This window comes from Erpetoichthys calabaricus, chromosome 2 (genome assembly GCF_900747795.2).
Source record: "Erpetoichthys calabaricus chromosome 2, fErpCal1.3, whole genome shotgun sequence".
NCBI classification, from domain to species: domain Eukaryota; kingdom Metazoa; phylum Chordata; class Cladistia; order Polypteriformes; family Polypteridae; genus Erpetoichthys; species Erpetoichthys calabaricus.
Genome location: NC_041395.2, coordinates 5,209,694 through 5,232,295, shown reverse-complemented (window position 1 = coordinate 5,232,295; position 22,602 = coordinate 5,209,694). Strand labels below are relative to the sequence as shown.

At 41.9% G+C, this 22,602-nt stretch overlaps 1 protein-coding gene across 2 annotated transcripts in view; it reads left to right on the top strand.

Moving 5' to 3' along the window:
- Positions 1–22,602, top strand: part of sec23ip (SEC23 interacting protein) — a 124,769-nt gene that overhangs the window by 40,670 nt on the left and 61,497 nt on the right. For both annotated transcript variants that reach the window (XM_028825607.2, XM_028825606.2), the window contains exon 8: positions 11,326–11,467. In XM_028825607.2, coding sequence (XP_028681440.1) covers positions 11,326–11,467 — 142 coding nt within the window. The remainder of the gene's footprint in view (positions 1–11,325; positions 11,468–22,602) is intronic.

The following is a 22,602-nucleotide window of genomic DNA, read 5'->3' as shown; positions in this document are numbered from 1 at the left end:
GTATGCAGCATCAAGCAGATGCTTCAAAGCCTTTCCTGTACGGACCTCGCGGTTCACAAACAGTTTCATCCCAAGAACTATAAACGCACTAAATCAAGTGCTCCTTGTAGAACTGTTTGTACTTATAAGTACAATTACCTCACTGTAAACTTGCACTACAGTTATAATATTGCACAACCTGCGCCACTTTATAAAGCGCGTATGATGACAATATCATTTTTAAGGTGAAATGCAGAAAAATATGTTGATTATATTATACAAATAAAAACTTTAACTTCATTTAAATAATCTGTATTGTTAATAATTAAACATGTGAGGACATGGTGCTGCAGCACTAACTAGATCACGGATTGCTCCTGCCTTCCACTGTATTCTTGCTGGTGCTGACGCAACACTGGAAGGATAGACGGATAGAATAATTAAATACGTACTACTAGATATATCAATGTTCCTTAAACGTTTTGAAGAATCAGCGTTCTAAGCTTATAGATGGCTTAACGTTTATTACAGAGCTGATTGTGTGGCGATTGGGTATTTGAAGAAAGAAAAGTAAGGACAGGAATTGGAGGTTAGTTCGTTTGAAAGAGACAGTACTTCAGTAATAAATTATTTCATCGAAGGTCACGCATGGTGCACCAAGCCTCTTGCGTGAGATATGAACAATCACTGCGCCACCGTGTTCCCATGTTTAATAACATGCTTTAAGTCCTATCATCATGAAAAAGATATCACGTATTCATCTCAGTATTTTAATTATTCAGAGAGCTGTAATATCACGAATGTAATGGATTCTGTATCCTGTCGGAGGAAGAGAAAGAACGGAAGCACGTAGTGATTCACACACATAGAGCACATAGAAGATCAAACACAGAACAAAGCATTTAACGTGCTACTTTAGTTACGATGAGATTTGAGAAACTAGTAAAATAAACGATTTTAAGATGAAGTTTATGATGTTCTACTTTAATGACAAAATAAACTATGTGATTAAAGTGGAAATTTCGAGATTAAAGTTGACATTTCGTGCTTTTTTCCCACTGTGTGCCTATTTTTTTTTGTCTGTACCCTAATAAGCTTTCATATGACACTCAGACGGTGCGCTACAACTCACCTTTTCACGGCGACTTTGATATGTGACAAGTTCTTTTTTATTTCAGGCACTGTGTGACTTTGTGAACTTGAGCTTTCGAGTTTCTCCGACACTCAATCAACTTCCTTTTGTTGATTATACCACTGTTTAAACCAACAAATAGTACGTTTTTCCTTTGCCTCCACTTGGTATTCGCTGAAATTCTTATATTTTCTCCCGTGCTTTTCCCATTGTCTTTTCACAGAAGGCTGTTTATATTGATGTGCATATTCAAAGACGCATAATTCTGGGAGGAGTTGGGGCGGGACAGAAGGCATGTGCACATGCATTACTTTTCACGCTGATCGGGATTTATGAAGCGGGAGAACGTGGAAGTTTGCATACGCACAGATTCCTGCATCGGGATTTTTCTGTGTGTACGCACATTCCCGCTTTTGTGCTTACACCATGTTATAGTGTGAGTTTTATGCACGGCGTTATACATGAGGCCCCAGGTCTTTTTCACAAGTGAAAGGTGAAGGGGGCTGGAGGTTGACAAGCAGATTGGAGCAGCATATAGAGTGATACGAATGTTTGTCGGTCAGTTGTGGTGAAGAGAGAGCCAAACCGAAAGACTGCACTCTTCATTTACCGATTGATCTATGTCCCTGCCCTCATCTATAGTCACAAGCAGTGGGTAGTGACAGAAAGAACTAGAGTGTGGCCTCTAAGTAACAGACATCAGCTTCCATGGTTGGGTGTTAGGATTCAGCAACAACAACATTTATTTTTAAATGCTTTACAAGATGAAAAAAGAACAATTTTTAGTAAGCAATACTAAGTAACAAAGAATAAAGTAAGGTCTGATGGCCAGGAGGACAGAAAAAACAAAAAGGAGCAAAAACAAAATCTGCAGGGGTTCCGAGGCCACCCAGCCAGTCCCCACTTGTTATTCTACCTAAAATAAATGATCTCAATCAGTCTTCATGGTTTTAAGGCTTCACGTGGAAGAATTTGACGATGATGGTCATGTTGGACATCTGGCCTTCAGTCCATCAATGTAGGGACTGCACGGTGCTTTGATCAGGTGGAGGTGCAGATCACCACCACAGAAAACCAGAAAAAGAACAGTAGAGACTGTGGGGGTTAGCAGGGATTGTGGAGACATGATAAAAATTACAATTCAATGCATATACAGAATTTTAGTGTTACACTAAAATGAAGCTATAAATAAGCCTTGTTAAAATAACTGGTTTTTAGCAGTTTTTTAAAGTGTTCCACCGTATCGTTAAACTCGTATTCCATATTTTAGGCTAATAACAGCAGCAGGCCGCCTCACCACTTCTTTTAAGTTTAGCTCTTAGAATTGTAAGCAGACCCCCATTTGAAGATCTAAGGTTACGATTTGAAGTGTAAGGTGAGAGGCGTTCTGAGATATAAGATGGAGCAGATGATTGAAGGCTTTGTAAACCATCATCAGGATTTTAAAGTCAATTCTAAATGACACAGGTAACCAGTGTAGTGACACTAAGACTGGTGTGATGTAATCGGATTTTCTTTTCCTAGTTAAGATTCTGGCAGCTCCATTCTGCACTTGTTGTAATCGATTAATGTCTTTTTTGGGTGGTCCTGAAAGGAGTGCGTTACAGTAATCTAGTCGACTGAAAACAAAAACGTGAACTCATTTTTCAGCATTTTACAAAGTTATAAGGGGTCTAATTTTTGTTATATTTAAGTGAAAGAATGCTGTCCTATATGAATATGTGATTTAAAATTCAGGTCAGAGTCAATAATTACCCCTAAATTCTTTACCTCCATCTTGACTTTTAATCCTAATGGATCAAGTTTATTTCTAATACCCTCATTATATCCATTTTTGCCAGTCACTAAGACCTTAGAGAGAGGGTGAGGGGCTGAAAGTAGAGCCACTGCTCCCTTTCATCAAACGTGGCCAGTTGAGGTGGTTCAGCATCTTAATAGGACGCCTCCTGGACATGTCCCTGCAGAGATGTTTTGGGCATGTTCGACCAGGGGGAGATCTTGGGGCATGCCCAGTACACGCTAGAGAGATTATATGTCTCGGCTGGCTTGGGAACACCTCGTATCTCCACAGAAGAGTTGGAAGAGGTCCTGAGGAAAGGGACGCTTGGCCATCATTGCTTAGACTACTGCTGCCTGGACCTGGCTAGAAAATGGGATCTCAATCCACATATCCTGGCAATGGTTGCAGCAGTAATATAGTGAGTTAGAAACCTTAGGTCATCCTGCACTGAGCAACACTTTCCAAGTTCTTCATGGTCATTTACAAGTGAGTCTTTTGAGCTTTTCACATCCTTGACCCTGCTTCTGTTCTCAGTTGGTCATGCTTACTACAATCTCAGTAGGAGATGAAATGAATAGTGGAAATCCTCTGTACATCTTGATACAGCTCTGGTTGTTATGCTGAACTTGTACTTCCCCTCCATTGTTCTCCCGAATTTTTAAGCTTCTCACCCAGTTGTGGAGTGCAGGTACCTCATTTTGCTTGCGTATTTTTCCAGTCATGTTCTTTTGGTTACTATCGGGGTTCATGAAGATGGGGATGTGGTCAATAAAGCACAAGCCCAGTCCTCCATGTGGTAGCTGTATTAATTCATTTGTCACTTTCACAATTACCTCAAACACTTAGTTGAACTGTTGAAAATTCCCTTTGTGTATGTAAATCTGACATTTTTACTTCCTACAGGTAACACTTTTTATCTTCCAAATCTGTCTGCACCTGTATTCTGTTCAGGTCCCTGCAATAATTGAGCAGATTCTGGACTCAATGCCATTCCACTTTGTTTGTTGTCATTGTTAAAATATAAACATTGATGATCTGTTCTTTGAAGTCTCGGTGCACTTAAACCTCTCTAACTGAATCCACCCTCCTTATTGGCTGGTTGTTGTCTTCTGCTCTTTCTGCTTATCTTCTTCACGGGATGTGTCTGAAGTAGGATAGTTTGGTCATTTGTGCCTCGAGTGAGAGATCCACATTGACTTCTTGGCTGTCCATGGTATTCTCAGGAAGCTTCTTCAACGCCAAAGTTCAAAACTATCAGTAATTTTCCTGTCCTGCTTCTTTATAGTCCCACTTTCACTTCACGGCACTTGAATACTTTCCTAAGGCCTTTGTGGCTGTTCCACTGAGTGCTAGTCTCTGGTGTATTTCTTAACAGCTTGTTCCTTTAGTGTTGATGATGATAAAAGGCAGAAGTAATCCACTATGTGAGTATCGTCTTTCATTTCTTAGGCTGGTTGTCCTATCTGTTGTCACTAGTTTGGTCATCTTTATATTTAACTAGCCATCCCCCGCTGCTCCGCTGGCATAGTAGTGAAACAGGACAGACTTTGAAAATCAACTAGGGGGTTCCCCCCTGCTCGCTTCGCTCGCCAACCCCCTCGGACTGTGCTGTGCACCAGCCAATTCGTGTCTCTGCCACTCGTGTTTTGAAGAGGGGGGCTGAATGCACTCCAAGGAGACGTGGTCGTTCCTCTGAAACCCCCTCTTAAATGGTAGTACAATGGGAAACAGTTTTTATTTTACCTCCTCTTTGCTTGATCAGCTGCTGCCTTGCCACATGATCTGCATCTCACGCAGTATTTTGAACATTTAAAAGCCTGTACAGTAGCTGTCTTTGTCATCTACTCTTTGTCTTTTATTTCCGGCCCCAGGCGTGGTTAAATCTCGTGGCACAAAGTCTTGCCTCACGGGACACGAGCTCTTCATATTCTTTAGTTTATAATTTAAAAACGGATCAAGAATCAGAAAATCTAACAACATCACATTAAAGTTTGGTAAATTCTGAAAAGAATGATACCAAACATATACAGGGTGTCCCAAAAGTCACTATACACTTTGTAGATGCCACACGGGCTGGACGGACATTGCAGCCAGGAAAGGAAGCAGACCCGGAAGGAAGAAATGGATGGACAGCCCCTATAGAAGCCAGAGAGATTGCTAGGGAACTGTTATTCCCCCCAACACGCTAGATGGCAGCAGTCCCAGATTTTCCCCACCCAGTGGGAAGCCAGCAGGGCATGCCGGGAAATGTAGTCTGGCAGGGGTCACGGGGCAAGAGGGCATTCCAGGGAAACAATCTCCCTGCTGAAATATTGGACTTCCGTGTGACCTGGAAGTACTTCCATCGGGCAATCGCCCTGGCACCGGAAGTACACACGCGTCTGTAATAAAAGGGACCGCACTCCCATACTCAGGTGAGTCGGAGCTGGGTGGTAGAGAGGCAACACTCGACTGGAGGAGGGCAGTGCGGTGGTGAGAGAACATATTGTGGAAAGAAAAAGAGCAGTGTTTTGTGTGTATTGGTGATACTTTTGGAGGTATTTAAATAAAACCTTCGTTTATTTTTGATAAAGGACTGTGTTTTGGTGATCGTGTTGGGGTTTATCACAACTTAATAAATTCCTAAAAATTACACGCTATTTCTAGCATCAACAAAGGAGTCATTGCAGTTTTATTTGCTAGGCTTGCCATCACGTTCCAACACCTTGAAGACTAGTTGTATACCTTCACAAGTTCGACAACTTTCAGCCACCTTTGGACACGAGCCTCTCCAACGTTTTGTAGCATCTCTTCCCCAACCTCACTGCAGGCCGTGCAGATTCTTTCCTCAAGCTGTGACAGGTTATGGGGCTTAGTGGCATACACCTTGCTTTTGATATAGCCCCACAACAAAAAGTCACATGGTGTAAGGTAGAAAAAAGGAAGTGTATATGTAGGTTTTAAAACAAGCCCAATTTAAAATGTGACATTAAAACGTCTAATAAAGTCGTTGCACAAAATGGTTGCACTTTTAGGCTTAGGATTTTAAATATAGAGAGTAGATAAACAAACAAGTATCGCTAGCTAAGCAGAGGCAAGGTCCATGGCCAAAGGTAGAGCGATTCGAGCGGAGGCTGGTGCTTCAGCAAGGAGGGCTCCCACCCGACTCCCCACTCCTAATGTCACACTAACCCCCTCCCCTCAGCCCACAGCCTCGGTCTCGGGTTAGCACGAATAAGTTGCTCCTGCAAGTGAACTTAGCGCAATAAGGGAAGTGGCAAAATCAACTGTAAAGTTCAAGAAAATTCTAGAAAAAAAACCCAATCTAAATCTGTTAAGTAGTTCTCTCGTGAAATGCAGACAGACAGACGTTGGATTTTATATAGAGAGAGATTTTCGCCCCTTTTTGCATGGATTCGAGCATGAAAGTAATAATAATAATAATAATGCATTATATTTATATAGCGCTTTTCTCAGTACTCAAAGCGCTATCCACACAGGGAGGAAACTGGGAAGCGAACTCACAATCTTCCACAGTCTCCTTACTGCAAAGCAGCAACACTACCACTGCGCCACCTGTGAGAAAGTATTCCATACGTCAAAGAACAGGAGCATGCATACTCCAAAAAGAAAATCTGACACATAAAACCTGGCGTACACACATTTGAATGCATTTGATTCTTAATAAGTCACATTCATCTTTTAAATGCACATATGTGACCCGTGGAGTAGTTCTCTCGTGAAAAGCAGACAGACAGATGTTGGATTTTATACATAGAGAGGTTTTTGCCCCTTTTTCTCACTGTGCTTTTTGATTTCTTTTACTAGATCTTCTAGGTCCTTTGCATTTTCGGCTCTCAGGGTTGTGTCATCAGCATTGCGCGGGTTATTGATGTTCCTTCCTCCAGTTTTAAAATCACACTCATCTCCTTGCTTGTATATTCCACATATACTAGATTGAATAAATACACGTAGAGCATACAGTCCTACCTCACTCCTTTGCCAACCTTTAGACCAGGGGTGTCGAACTCCAGGCCTGGAGGGCCGCAGTGGCTGCAGGTTTTCATTCTAACAATCTTTATAATTAGTGACCAGTTTTTGCTGCTAATTACTTCTTTTAATTAGCCTGACTCAGGCCCCTTAGTTGTTTCTTTTTCCTTAATTAGTGGCCAAACAATAATGAGACACAAAAGAAGCGGCCACAGGACCAGCTCACCTGTGCCCATCACACAGAATCTGAAAATAGAGAAAGGTGGAGGTCTCTGTAAGGCCGATCTCTCAGGTCATCAAAACGTCTTGATGGTGTTCTTAGAAAAAAAAACATAAAATCATCAGTTTTGGAAATGTCTGCTGTGGCAGAATGAATAATTAAATAACGGGTTTAATTAACAGCAAGCATTGGCTTCTCATTAAGAAACTGGTTGGAGTTTGAAGCCCCAGGTTAAGCTGGTCATCTGTTGGCTCGTTTCACATCTCATTTCTGTTTGGCTGCCATTTAATGAGGAAACGAATCAATTCAGAGGACTGAATCCTTCTAACAGGGCTATTAAAATGAAGGAAAAAAAGTGAATTAGCAGTGAAAACTGGTCACTGATCAGGAAAAGGGTTAGAATGAAACCTGCAGCCACTGTCGCCCTCCAGGCCTGGAGTTTGACACCCGTGCTTTAGATCAGTGGTTCTCAAACTGTGGTCCGCGGACCCCTGGGGGTCCGTGAGACAACCGTAGGGGGTCCGCAGAAAGGGTGAAAATTGCTTACAATTAATAACTTCTTCGCTAAACGCCATTTTATCCAATCGGATAATGCGAATAATAATCAACTCGCCCCTCACTACTGTTTATATTCTATATTCTATATATACAGTAGTATATATATGTCTATTACCAACTATTCTATGATGACGTCATTATAGACGCAGCCTGTAATCATGCACAGTTTATGATTAATTATTAAGTTATACAGTGGTAATTCTTGCTTGTTAAATTGTTTTTCGCACGCCCAACTAACGTATGGATAAATATTTGAAGCGTAAGCGGATATCTGAAGAAGAGCACGGGGGTAATGGAAATAGTGGCGATGAACTGAAACATGATGCCGAAAGAGAGTCCGCACCGCGTAAGGCAAAATTACGTAAATATGATCCTGAATATTTACAATTCGGATTTATACCGTACAAAGACAACAGTGATCAGCCACAATGTGTCATTTGTTTAAACGTGTTATCAAACGAAAGTTTGAAACCTGCTAAACTGAAGCGCCATCTTGTAACAAAGCATAATGAACTAAAAGACAAACCCGTTGATTTCTTCAAACGTCGAGCAGAAGTGTATGCAAATCAGCAGAAAATTATTAGCACTGCGACAACAGTGAATGAAAAAGCTCTTAAGGCTTCGTATATTATGGCAATGCGAACAGCTAAGAGCAAAAAAGCACACACGGTTGCGGAGAGTTAGATTATGTCAGTGGCTTTAGAAATATGCAAGATAATGTTAGGAAAAGAAAGCAGCCGAAAATTACTGTCTATACCAGTATCAAACGATACCATCAGAAGGCAAATTTGCGACATGTCCAATGACATCCAATTACAATTGGTTGAGCACCTACAAATCAGTACATTTTCCATACAGTTGGACGAAAGTACCGATATTGCAGGCCAAGCGCAGTTACTGGTCTACGTTAGATATTGCTTTGACAATGATGTGGTCGAGGACTTTCTGTTCTGCAAACCTGTGCCACTTAGAACGACAGGTGAAGATATATTTGCAATGCTAAATGATTTCTTCATTGCTAACAAGGTTGAGTGGTCCAGCTGTATTGGAATTTGTACGGACGGAGCTGCAGCAATGACAGGTCATAAAAGTGGGGTTGTTGAACGCGTACAAACTGTTTCTCCGAATATTATTTCCACACATTGCATGATTCATTGCGAAGCTCTTGCTAGTAAGAATTTAAACGAATCCTTCGGTGAAGTGCTAAATACATGCATTAAACTAGTTAATTGGGTAAAGTGCAGACCATTGAATGGACGACTGTTTGCTGCACTGTGCGAAGAAAGCGGCTCAGATCATCGACATCTGCTGCTACACACAGAGGTTCGCTGGTTGTCACGCGGAAAGGTACTTCAACGCGTCTTCGAGCTTCGCAGTGAACTGGCATCATTTTTAATGGATAAAAACTCGGAGCTGGTGAAGTTTGTTTCAGATAATGTATGGCTTGCAAAATTGGCTTACCTGGCTGATATCTTTTGTCAACTTAATGCACTTAACACATCACTGCAAGGCAGAGATTCAAGCGTGTTAAAAACAACAGACAGGATAACTGCCTTCAAGAAAAAGTTGAGAATATGGAAGACACGAGTACAAAATAAAAGCTGTGATATGTTTGAACTGTTAACTGAAATTCTGAATGAAAACAATATGGCCATTGATAACTTGGCAACAGATATCTTTGACCATTTGTCGGCGATAGAAGAATACTTTGACAGGTACTTTCCAACAGATAACATTGCAGATTATGACTGGATCAGAAATCCATTCAGTTGTCAGGCTTACCAACTTGACCGGGATGGAAGAAGAACAGTTGGCTGAATTGTCTAGTGACAGAAGTCTCAAACTTAAATTTCAAGAACAAACATTGGCCGCGTTTTGGTGCAACGTTAGGAACGAATATACGCTTTTAGCTGAGAGAGCATTGACTGTGCTGGTCCCATTTGCAACTACCTACCAGTGCGAAGCATCGTTCTCAGCATTAGCTGTGATAAAATCTAAGTTTAAATCACGTCTCCAGGTGGAAGATGACATTCGAGTGTGTCTATCAAAAATCTCACCAAGGATAGACCTTCTCTGCCGACAAAAGCAAGTCCACACATCTCATTAGTTTCTATGAGTATTAGAGTCTAATGTAATTGTATTTGTAATACATTTGAACGTATTAAATAATTAAAACATTTACCACTGGTAGGTAGCTGTAAAATTAATAGTCTTACTCTTTATTATTAAATGAACAATGTTGTATTGTAGTTATGCAGTATGAGTATTAAGCATTAAATATTGTAGTTGTAGTTGTTTTGCATTTTTTGTTTTTTCTAAGCAGGCTTTAGTCCTGTGACTGTCGCATGACACTGTATCATTGACTGTCAATAGTTAGTGTTGTTATGATATGACTACAAAGAATGATTTATTTTATAAAGTCGACTTCAGATAAAAGAAGTTTACACTTTATGCCTGTGGCTATGCTATTATAATTTAGGTTGACAAATCAGGCCGCATCAGGGGTCCGTGAATATCGTATGGCTTGTAAAGGGGTCCCAGGGCTGAAAAAGTTTGAGAACCACTGCTTTAGACAGTCTGTTTCGCCTTGCTCTCATGCTCTGTCCTTACTGCGGTTTCCTGACCCGTGTACAAGTTTCTCATGAGGAGAGTGAGATGTTTCTGGATTTCCCATTTTCCTGAGCACGTTCCACAGCTTGTTGTGATCGACACAATCAGTAATCAATGAAGTACATGCTGACGTCTCTTTGGTATTTTTTTTTGACTTTTTCAATTATCCAGTGTGAATACCTCGAGTTACTCAGTCACATAAATATTACCAAATATGGATAGTCAGGAAGTTCTCTGCAAGGTTTCAGGTAATTGGATCATAGAAACAACAATCAGGAGACCATCGGGTAAGCTTTGTGTTTTCTATTAATTACAGCTCTATGAACTTATAAACCGTATTGTCATGTGTACAGAGTCCCATGAAATTCATTCTTGTCGGTGTGCTAATCAACAAGCAGCACATCACCAATCTCCAGCACCATCATTAGTCAGTAGATCTACCTGACCTTGAAACTTGTGTCGCTTAACATTTAAATCTTCATTGCTGCATTTTATCACACTGTAATGTGTCAGAATGATTTGATGTCAACTGAGACAGACCACGCACCGGCCTCGCACTGTTTGATTGATTATTCCCTACCAGATATGACGTCTGAACTTGCACATCTCAATTGCAGCTCTGTATATAATGTGATACTTTCTTATTTATCATGGCACCAGTGAGTGTTGACATGTTGTGTGTTGGTCGGACATGCGTGTAAGAGTTCCCTGTACTCTACAGAGTAGTACTACTGCTACCTTGTGTTTCACTTCCTCTGCCTCAAGGTGACGCTAAAGGTATGGTCAGGTAAGTCCTCTGCAACTGTGTAACACCCCAGCAAACCGAATGCATCTGGACCCAGTGGTAAACGTGATGGTCTTGGGAGATGGGCAGACCCTTCCTCCAGTTTCTCTTCATAATTTCAAATGGAGGATGATGTTTAAGAACAATAAACGAGAAATGATAAATGCATTGTAGTCCTTCGCCTGTAATGCCTGCCTAATCCACCAGAGGGCACTCCAATGCAATGATTTGTTTCCTATTCAAATGAACTCAAACTCTTCTTGTTTTGGACCTTTTCTCTTTTTCTCTTTCAGTTGATGACTTCAGGAGTGTGTCCTTGAAACTGGTGCAGAGCCACTTCAGGAAGGCTCAAGAAGAAAAGAAAATCAACCGCATCGAGTTCCTTCCTGTCCTGTGGTACATGGCCCTACATGGAGATGCGACAGGCGTTGATCGGTAATGATTCTTTACATTTATACAGTACAGCGCTTTTCTTACTACGCAAAGCGCTTTCCATACAAGGTGGACTCGGGTAGAAAATCTTACGAGTTCTTGTGAAATATTCTCTGAAGTTACTCCATAAGATTACAGCATCTGAGAACTGTTTAGTTATTAATTAAAGAGTAATTATGTTCCAATTAATATGATCCGCTTACATACAAGTTGAGCCGTTAACCTCTAGCATGAGCTTGATTTATGTTCTGTAGGCTTTGTGCCTATAGAGGGCAACATAACATAACCATCTTGAATCCATTTGATCCAGCTGTGGGTCACAGTGGGCCACAGCCTGTCCAGACAGTACTGCATGCAAAGCACGAAACTGCCTTAGACGGCACACCAGTTTGTGAATACACACACACACACACACGCGCACACACACACACACACACACACACACACACACACACACAACTTCTGTGTTTTAAAAGTGGTTTTAAATTCTCCCAGTTCTCATTTGGCTCTTCAACTCTAGCAAGAGTCCCATTGTTGCTTTTTGGGACGTGCACCTCAAAATTCTATTCTGACTTCTGACAGGACATGGAGTCTCTTTTTTTAAACTTTGCATGAATTTGAGCATGAAAGTACTCCATATGTCAAAGAACAGGAGCATGCATACTCCAAAAAGAAAATCTGACACACAAAACCTGGCATACACACATTTGAATGCATTTGATTTTTAATAAATCACATTCATCTTTTAAATGCGCATATGTGACCCGTGGAGTAGTTCTCTTGTGAAAAGCAGACAGACAGACAGATGTTGGATTTTATACATAGACAGGTTTTTGCCCCTTTTTCTCACTGTGATTTCTCTTACTAGGGATAGTGGATCCTTTGCATTTTTGGCCATCAGGGTTGTATCATCAGCATTGCGTAGGTTATTGATGTTTCAAAATCATACTCATCTCCTTGCTTGTAGATTCCACATATACTCGATTGAGTAAATATGCGTAGAGCAGGGGTCTCCAACCTTTTTTCCCTTGAGAGCTACTGTTACAAAATGAAAATGGCCGAGAGCTACTCCTGTGTTCTAACGTTTATTCTCATAGCTCATTTCAACCCAAACGAACTGAATACGCTTGTTTTGCCTGAACACAAGCACTTTGAGCTGCATTATTTGTATGAAAATATGCTATATAAATAAAATGTTGTTGTTGAACATTTACAAAATGTTGGTGTCCATAACTCGCATTTTGCATTAAAACATCACAATAAAATATTTAGTTCACCTGCAAGTGCATTTTGTATGTCTGTATGCATTTTCTAGAGTATGTCACACTTTTGAATTAAAACAAAACAATGCAATTCCAAATCCACAGATATGACTTCTTCGTTTGTCATTTTGTCACATGTCACTGTGTCACTTTATTCATAGGTCCAGTCGCATGTCTGATGTGTTTTTTAGTTAGTCAGATGACGGGCACTGAGGTGTATAGTGGAGTGGAGCCCCTCAGGTTCACTCTGATGGAGTCATTTCAATGTCCATCTGTCAGGCTTGTTCTGAACTTTGACTTCATAACATTCAGACTCACAGAGGTATGGAGACCCAAACAAAGCAGACATTTTCAGAGCTGCTTGGTGAAGATTCTCTGGCTCTGCTAAGCTCCAGAAATGCTGAGAATCCTGTTGAGACTTTAACTGCACATTATTTTGAAGGTTTACTAATATATAACATATAAAACCCAATGTGTCTCTGTCAGTAGGTCTGTCTGCTTTTCACGAGAGAACTACTTAATAGATACAGATCGGGTTGTTTTCTATAATTTGCTTGAACATTCCGGTTGATTTTGCGCCTTCTCTCATTTCGCTATGTATCAGAGTTCGCTTGCAGTTTCGATTTATTTGCGCGAATCCCAGAGACACGCAGCGGACTGAGGAGACGGGCCTTCCTCCCTCAGTCACCAGCTTTGGGGCGTGGTCCTTAACTCCGCTTAGCTAGCGAACAAGAGAACAATTGAATTCAACTTTGATATTTAAAATGAAGTGTTACTTAGGTCTTGGTGAGTTTGAGTCCAGATATTCTCTTAAGTGTCTGCCACATTGAAAAGAGATTGCAATTCAGATTGTGGATCGAGATTTGGTGTTAAAAGGATCGTGATATGATTTTTTAGAAAGATCGCCCACCCCTAATGTGACGAATCGTTTTCAAATTTATGTTGAGTTCATTAACCCTTTGGCAAACTACTTGGAAAGGGGTTGCGAGCTACCGGTACCAGTTGGAGACCCCTGGCATAGAGTATACAGCCCTGCCTCACTACTTTGCCAACCTTTAGACAGTCTGTTTCGCCGTGCTTTCATGCTCTGCCCTAACTGCAGTTTCCTGACCCATGTACAAGTTTCTCATGAGGAGAGTAAGATGTTTCTGGATTTCCCATTTTCCTGAGCACATTCCACAGCTTGATGTGATTGACACAATCAGTAATCAATGAAGCACATGCTGACTTCTCTTTGGTATTTTTTTGGCTTTTTCAATTGAACCCATTTGATCCAGTTCAGGGTCACAGTGGGCCACAGCCTGTCCAGACAGTACTGCATGCAAATTACGAATCTGCCTTAGACAGGACACCAGTTTGTGCACACACACACACACGCACACACACACACAGACACACACACTACTTCTGTGTTTAAAAGTGATTTTTAATTCTCCCAGTTCTCATTTGGCCCTTCATCTCTAGCAAGAGTCCCATTGTTGCTTTTTGCGACGTGCAGCTCAAAGTTCTACTCTGACTTCTGACAGGACATGGAGCCTCATTTTTAAACTTTGTATGAATTTGAGCATGAAAGTATTCCATACGTCAAAAAACAGGAGCATGCATACTCTGAAAAGAAAATCTGACACATAAAACCTGGCGTACACACATTTGAATGCATTTGATTCTTAATAAATCACATTCATCTTTTAAATGCACACTGGAACGCTGCTCTGTTTCCACTCGGAAACAACCATATATGGATTATGCTAATCAACCTCATACATATGCAGTGACTATGCTGCCGACTTTCATTGGCTGATAGAGCAGCCTCCCACCTAAAGCATCCAGACAACTGTAAACTGTATTTGAGGAGCCCTGTGGTGTGATCACCAGAACATGCCCAGCATTGTAGCGTCTCTCCTATGTGCTCCATGTGAGGTGCCAGTTTCTGAGTGGGTAGCCACCATCACCTGACACACATAATGAAATGATTGTTGTCACAATCATTAGATAGATAGATATATAGATAGATAGATAGATAGATATACTTTATTAATCCCCAAGGGGAAATTCCCATACTCCAGCAGCAGCATACTGATAAAAAAACAATACTAAATTAAAGAGTGATAACAATGCAGGTATAACAGACTATAACTTTGTATAATGTTAACGTTTACCCCCCCGGGTGGAATTGAAGAGTTGCATAAATCCCCCAAACTGGACCCTCTACAGTTTGCATATCAATCAAACCGATCAACTGACGATGCAATTTCAATGGCACTCCACCTGACCCTGTCACATCTGGATCACCGCAATGCACATGTAAGAATGCTGTTCATTGAGTTTAGCTCAGCATTCAATACTATCATCCCCAGGCAGCTGATCAGTAAGCTGGATCTGCTCGGACTCAACACCTCCACCTGCAACTGGATTCTGGACTTTCTCACTGAAAGACCCCAAACAGTACAGATTGGGAATATAAGATTTAACACCATCACACTGAGCACAGGTGCCCCCCAGGGTTGTGTGCTGAGCCCACTACTCTTCGCGCTGCTGACCCATGATTGCATCTCCAACTCTGACACAAACCACATTATCAAGTTCGCCAATGATACTACAGTAGTGGGACTCATCGAGAACGACGATGATGCGGCGTACAGAGAAGAGGTGGAACGGCTGGCACTTTGGTGTAAAGACAATAATCTGTCTCTTAATGTTGAAAAGACAAAAGAGTTGATTGTCGACTTCAGGAATACAAAGGCTGTCCATCTCCCACTCAGCATTGATGGCGTCTTAGTAGAGAGAGTGAAGAGCACCAAGTTCCTCGGTGTTCATATCACAGAGGACCTGTCCTGGACTAAAAACACCAACTATCTTACAAAAAGAGCCCAACAGCATCTTTACTTCCTGCGACGACTGAAGAAAGTGCACCTCCCCGAATCCATACTTACCACCTTCTACAGAGGCACCATAGAGAGCGTCCTGACCAGCTGTATCACAGTCTGGTATGGAAACTGCCATGCCTCCGACTGCAAAGCCCTTCAGAGGATTGTGCGGACCGCTGAGTGCATCATTGGCAGCTCTCTACCCAGTCTGCAGGAGATCTACACCTCACGCTGCCTTCATAAAGCCACTAGCATCATGGCTGACACCCAACACCCCTCCCACCAACTGTTTACTCCTCTTCCATCTGGAAGATGACTCTGCAGCATCAGGAGCAGGTCTGTGAGATTGTGCAATAGTTTTTTTCCCCAAGCAGTCCGGTTCCTGAACACCATGCTGCCCTCCTCCACACTGGAATCTCTACTCCACACACTCTCTGGATTACATAACACTACATAATATTGTACTTTTTTATCATAGTTATTTATTTTTATATATATATATATATATATATATATATATATATATATATATGTATGTGTATATATATATATATATGTATGTGTATATATATATATATATATGTATGTGTATATATATATATATATATGTATGTGTATATATATATATCTTGTGTATTGCACCTTTTTGACGATATTTCGTCCCACTGTGTACTGTAAGTATATTGTTAGGATGACAATAAAGCTCTGCTTGACTTGACATAATGTGGGGTCTCCTCAGTCTGTCAGTGGAGCAGGATGGTGACAGCAGTCTGTCGCTGAAGCTGCTCCTCTGTCTGGAGATGATCCTGTTCATTGGATTCTCCATTATTGACAGGAGTCTGCTCAGCGCCCGTTGCTCTGCCACAGATGTCAGACTGTCCAGCTCCGTGCCTACAATAGAGCCTGCCTTCCTCACCAGTTTGTCCAGGCGTGAGGCGTCCCTCTTCTTTATGCTGCCTCCCCAGCACACCACCGCGTAGAAGAGGTTGCTCGCCACAACCGTCTGATAGAACATCTGCAGCATCTTATTGCAGATGTTGAACCATCTAAATCAGTAGCACAGGACCTATGAAGAGCTGGGGGTTTGGCCCCTTACCTTACCAACAAGCCAGTCATGACGTACAGCACCATCAGCAAGGTGCCCTCCAATGCTGCTTTGTCTCAAAATAAATGAATCACAGGCTGGTCCAGGCTGCCAAGCCATGATGTTTGTCAGTCTCATTTTGCCATCACAGATGACTTGTGCTTTAACTTTCAAGTGTCATGATTTGGTGTGATTTTTTGGCTCATCTAAGGTCTTTCCATTGTTAGGTCCACTTCCAGTGTGGCTTCTGCACTCGGGCCCCACTCATAAATGATGCAACAGGATAAAAGGATGGCTATGAGTGCCAATCCTTACCCGATCGGCAGATGCCAAATCTCTACAGTATTCACAGTTTACCCTTGTAGTCTTTTCTTGCATGTATTTTAAGTTTTGACCCTCTTGTTCTCTCGACTGCAGTTCTTCTCTGTCGTATTAGGCTTCAGTTTTGTTTTGCTTTGTATCCTTTTGTTTTTTCACTCACGTCTCTCGGTTTTTGCTCAAATGTTGATCTGCCAGTTCCCTGACAGAACAGTAAGCAGTCACATTCCATTAACAAAATCAACTTCATTCTAACTAGTCAGAGATCCCGAGGCAGGTTGAGACGTTTGCTACGGAGAAGCTGTGGTACGATTGTATTAAAGGCAGAAATGAAATCCACAAAGAACATCCCGGCCTAAGTAGCTATAGGGTCTTAATGGTGCAAGATGTAGTGGAGATCCGCCGTGTTCACTGTATCCCCAGCCAACCTGTTGGCATAGGAAACAATCTGTAGAGGAGAGAATATGTGGCAGATTTGAGGTGCTGAAGAGTTAGACGTTCAGATGTCTTCATTATTGCCGGGGTTGGCGCCACTGGCCTGTAATCACTTACACCATTAGGTGTTTTGCTACTTTGGCACAGGGAGGGTTGTGGATTGTTTGAATCATATAAAGACATTGCATTGAGCCAAAGACTGAGAGAAAATGTCAGGAAATATGGGAGCCAGCATGTCAGAACAATGATTGATTGTGAATGGAGAGAAGTTGTGTATCTGCACCAGGAGCTTTTATGACATTTTTGTCTCCGTTAAAGCAAATGGACTTCACGCACAGGAATGCAGAGAGTTGGACTGATTGAGGGAGAAGTCAGGTGGTTTGAGGTCCTGAGAGGTAGAGGGGCAACCTTCAATGAGATTAGTGTGTGTGTGTGTGTGTGTGTGTCGGGGTTTGGGGCCTGCATTTGTAACCAGTGATCACTTTAAAAGCATCCCAGGCAGACGGAGTCCTTAACCACTACGCCACGGTTTAAAATAAGCAAATAAACGTTTCGTCGTGTGCAGGAGTCTGATAACCTCCTCTGGGACACGAAAGCTGACCTCTCAACTTCAGCAGCAGGATTTGGATAGCAGCACCACTGCTTGGCGGCTGTCTCCACATAACAGCTGAAGTGCTCGCTGACACGGATTAAATTGCTCAGCATGTGACGTGTCATACTGTTAGGGATTTGTGAACACAAATTGAAAGTGGATCTTGATTTAAGAATGGAAAATGACAAAATTTTAAGATTGTCTGTTGTGTTTCTATTTAAGCAGAATAGATGGATGAAACCTTCCTATGCCAGCTGGAACTGATGGAAAATATTCATATATCAGACTAGCTGTGTAAGGCCGTTCTGTAAAATGCCGGGGTCCTGGAAACTATTGAAATTGTCAGAAAAAAACTGAAATGTAGAGATGTCAGGATCTGAAAGGAACTCCTCTCTCCTAGGAGGATTCGTTTTGCTGATGTTCTTGCCTCGCTTCTGTGTTTGCTGCTAAGCAAGTGGCTCTTTCTCCAGAGGTTTCGTTTTGCTGATGTGCTGGCCCCGCTTTCGTATCCTTGGAGGCAGAGCTCTTACCCCGACTCCACCTCTCACTTCTGGGCCAGACAGACACACACTTCCACGTGTAGACATTTATATACAAGATATTGCAATATGTTTTGACGTGACGTATCATTAATTAGGGCGGTGTGACATGAAATCGTATGGGGAAAATCTGTGGACCGAACTGAAGAAACGTGTCCAAGCAAGAAGGCCCACGAACTTGACTTGGCTATACCAGCTCTGTCTGGAGACATGGGCCGAAAACGATGGCCAAATATTGTGAGAAACTTGTTGAAGGTGATTTAAAGGGAACACCACCAGATACTAACTTGGTGTGTGGAAACTTCTGGCCCACTGAAAATCTGACATGCTGGTCCTTAGAAGGCTGGCGTCCTTCAACATCTGCAATAAGATGCTGCAGATGTTCTATCAGACGGTTGTGGCAAGCGCCCTCTTCTACGCGGTGGTGTGCTGTGGAGGCAGTATAAAGAAAAGGGACGCCTCACGCCTGGACAAACTGGTGAGGAAGGCAGGCTCTATTGTAGGCATGGAGCTGGACAGTCTGACATCTGTGGCAGAGCGACGGGCGCTGAGCAGACTCCTGTCAATCATGGAGAATCCACTGCATCTACTGAACCGGATCATCTCCAGACAGAGGAGCATCTTCAGTGACAGACTGCTGTCACCGTCCTGCTCCACTGACAGACTGAGGAGATCGTTCCTCCAACACACTTTGTGTCTTTTCAATTCCACGCGGGGGGGGGGGTAAACGTTAACATTATACAAAGTTATTGTCTGTCTGTATACCTGCATTGTTATCATTCTTTAATTTAATATTGTTATTATCAGTATGCTGCTGCTGGAGTATGGGAATTTCCCCTTGGGATTAATAAAATTATCTATCTATCTATCTATCTATCTATCTATCTATCTATCTATCTATCTATCTATCTATCTATCTATCTATCTATCTATCTATCTATCTATCTATCTATCTATCTATCTATCTAGTATATAGTGCCGTTCATATCTATCTATCTATCTATCTATCTATCTATCTATCTATCTATCTATCTATCTATCTATCTATCTATCTATCTATCTATCTATCTATTATATAGTGCCGTTCATATCCATCTATCTATCTATCTATCTATCTATCTATCTATCTATCTATCTATCTATCTATCTATCTATCTATCTATCTATCTATCTATCTATCTATCATATAGTGCCTTTCACATCTATCTATCTATCTATCTATCTATCTATCTATCTATCTATCTATCTATCTATCTATCTATCTATCTATCTATCTATCTATCTATCTATCTATCTATCTATCTATCTAGTATATAGTGCCGTTCATATCTATCTATCTATCTATCTATCTATCTATCTATCTATCTATCTATCTATCTATCTATCTATCTATTATATAGTGCCTTTCACATCTATCTATCTATCTATCTATCTATCTATCTATCTATCTATCTATCTATCTATCTATCTATCTATCTATCTATCTATCTATCTATCTATCTATCTATCTATCTATCTATAAATTGGTTCTCTTAATCAATATTTTGGAGACAAAACTCCTAAGGAAGTGAAGTCGATCTGCTAATGGACTTCACACAGGAATTGTTTGGTAATGTTACGCGTGTGAAGTTGGGCTATTTAGAGGTTGAAAAGTTTTTAGACAAGGTGTGTGGAAAGTTGTGGCCTCAATTGTATATTATATAGTGCCCGTCTACCTAGTAGGGCTGTCAAGTTAGCTATAAAAAAAAAACAATACGGTTTGAATATTACAATTAAACCCAAGTAAATATTTGAATACATTTGAACTTAGGTGTGAAGCGAAGAATGCCGAGGCTTTGAAAATCTTTGGGGTGCCAACACAGCCACACTTGTTTAATGACAAAATAAAAAGTCCTCTCAAAATGCCAACACAGCCACACTTGTTTAATGACAAAATAAAAAGTCCTCTCAAAAATCAGTCCCACAGGGCATACAAGCTACCACATTCTTCAAACAGCTAAATGGAGCTGCACACAAGCTCTCCGTCTCCGTGACCCATGACAGCCTCCACAGTCGGGCATTCCCCCCTTTATATTCCTGGGGTCCCTGAAGAAGCAGGGTTTGTGGTGCCCAGAGCCATGTTTGATCTGGCAGCCCTGCTGTCTGTCTATTATGCGGTGTCTTTTATTCCTGTCCTCCTTTGTGTTATACTGTATTAGCATTTCCCAACTAGTGGGCTGTGGCGGCATTGCAGGTGGGACATGGCACTCACACGCTAGACAAAAGCGCGCCCCAACCCGCTATGACGATCGAACTCGATTCACAGCAACAGCATCACAGGTGGATAACAGTCGAGCCTGGATGACCTTCGTAACCCCCTGGTCTGATGATGAGGCTCAATTGACCGAAGAAGCAAAAGCTTTTGCACTTGATTCATCTTGACGCCAAGGTGACCCCTCCGCCGTGCTTTGGGGATTGCGCTTGTTTAACCAAAGTGAAACTGACCAACCTCCACCAGGCAGATCATACTAAATTTATGGTGGGGGAAACAATACCCCCCCAACCCCCATTTGTTGCGAACACATTGGCATGTGAAAAACAGGACACCGTATTATGTAGGACCATTCTCGTATCTCTGCAATACGAAGGACGCTCAAAAAGTTTCCGCACTTTTATATTTTCATTGGAAACTGTGAAGGCGAGAGGAGTAGTGATTGGTCGTGTCTGAGAGTGTCATGTGATTAGTTCTGTCTGGCAAGCCGGGCTGCCCTTGCAGTTTAGTATAAGAGTTGTCACCCTGTGGTGAAGATGGCTGCCAAACTTAGGAACACCGTTCTGTCATACGCTTTCTGTGGGCATCTCCGCATGTCTGCTCAGTACAGAGATCAAGTTCTCTTTCTTAGAGTCGTCTATGAGTGGATTGAAATGTTCAAAAACGGCTGTACTACAGACACGACCACGAGGAATGAAGAAAGAACCCTAGAACTGATTCGCATCAGTGGCTACGTAGGTGCCCAACCAAAAACATTTTTTGCTGATGGAGTTAAAAAGTTGGTATGACGCTGGGAAAATTGCACTGTAAGGGAAGGCGACTATGTAGAAAAGTGATGTCGTCTTGTTTTTGAAATTCTTAATAGAGTTAAAGTGCGGAATCCTTTTGAAGGTCCCTCATATATAGTGCCTTTCCCATTTTCTGCCCCAATATTTAAGTAATATAATGCTCTCTCTATCTGTTGTGGAAGAAAAGCCCTGGCACAGACGGGCAGACACCAACGTTCCAAACACACACACTCACGTTTATTTACAAGATATATATATATATATATATATATATATATATATATATACAGTATATAGATACATACATATATAATATATATATAGATATATATACAGTATATAGATACATAGATATATAATATATATATAGATATAAGATATATATAGTTTCCAGTCCCACACACAACCCAGTGTCCCTTCAGTACACACCCCCCCCAAGTCCGGGCCTTCCACTAGTCCGTCCTTCCTTCACCGTCTCCACTCCTCTCCTCTGAGCTTCGTCCACTTCCACCCAACTCCGGCTGATGACTGGAGGGAGGTGGCCCCTTTTATTCCCACCCGGATGTGCTCCAGGTGCCTCCAGATGAGCTTCGTGCGGCAGAAGTGCCACATGAGCACCTGGAAGTACTCCGGGTGTCCCTGGTAATGGAAGTGCTGGCAGAAGTGCTGACGTCCAGGGCTCCTCAGTCGTCTGGGCATCCCCTGGCGGTGGCCATGGGCCCCTATAGAGTTGAGCTTCCATGCTTCATTCCCGTGGCTCCCATACCAACCAGGGCAGCTGCCCTCTCGTGGTCCGAGAGAGGCGTAGTCCCTCTCCCGATCCTTCTAGGTGTCCCGGCTGGGCACAGCCCCCAGCCGCCTGCCACACTGTATTGTATTGTGCTTTTCACCGCACTCTCTTTCACTTTCTGTTTATTATGGTGCTTGAGACTGTTGGTATGAGCAAAAGAATTTCACTGGGCTCCATATTTGTGACATTAGTAGTCACCACCACTACAACTG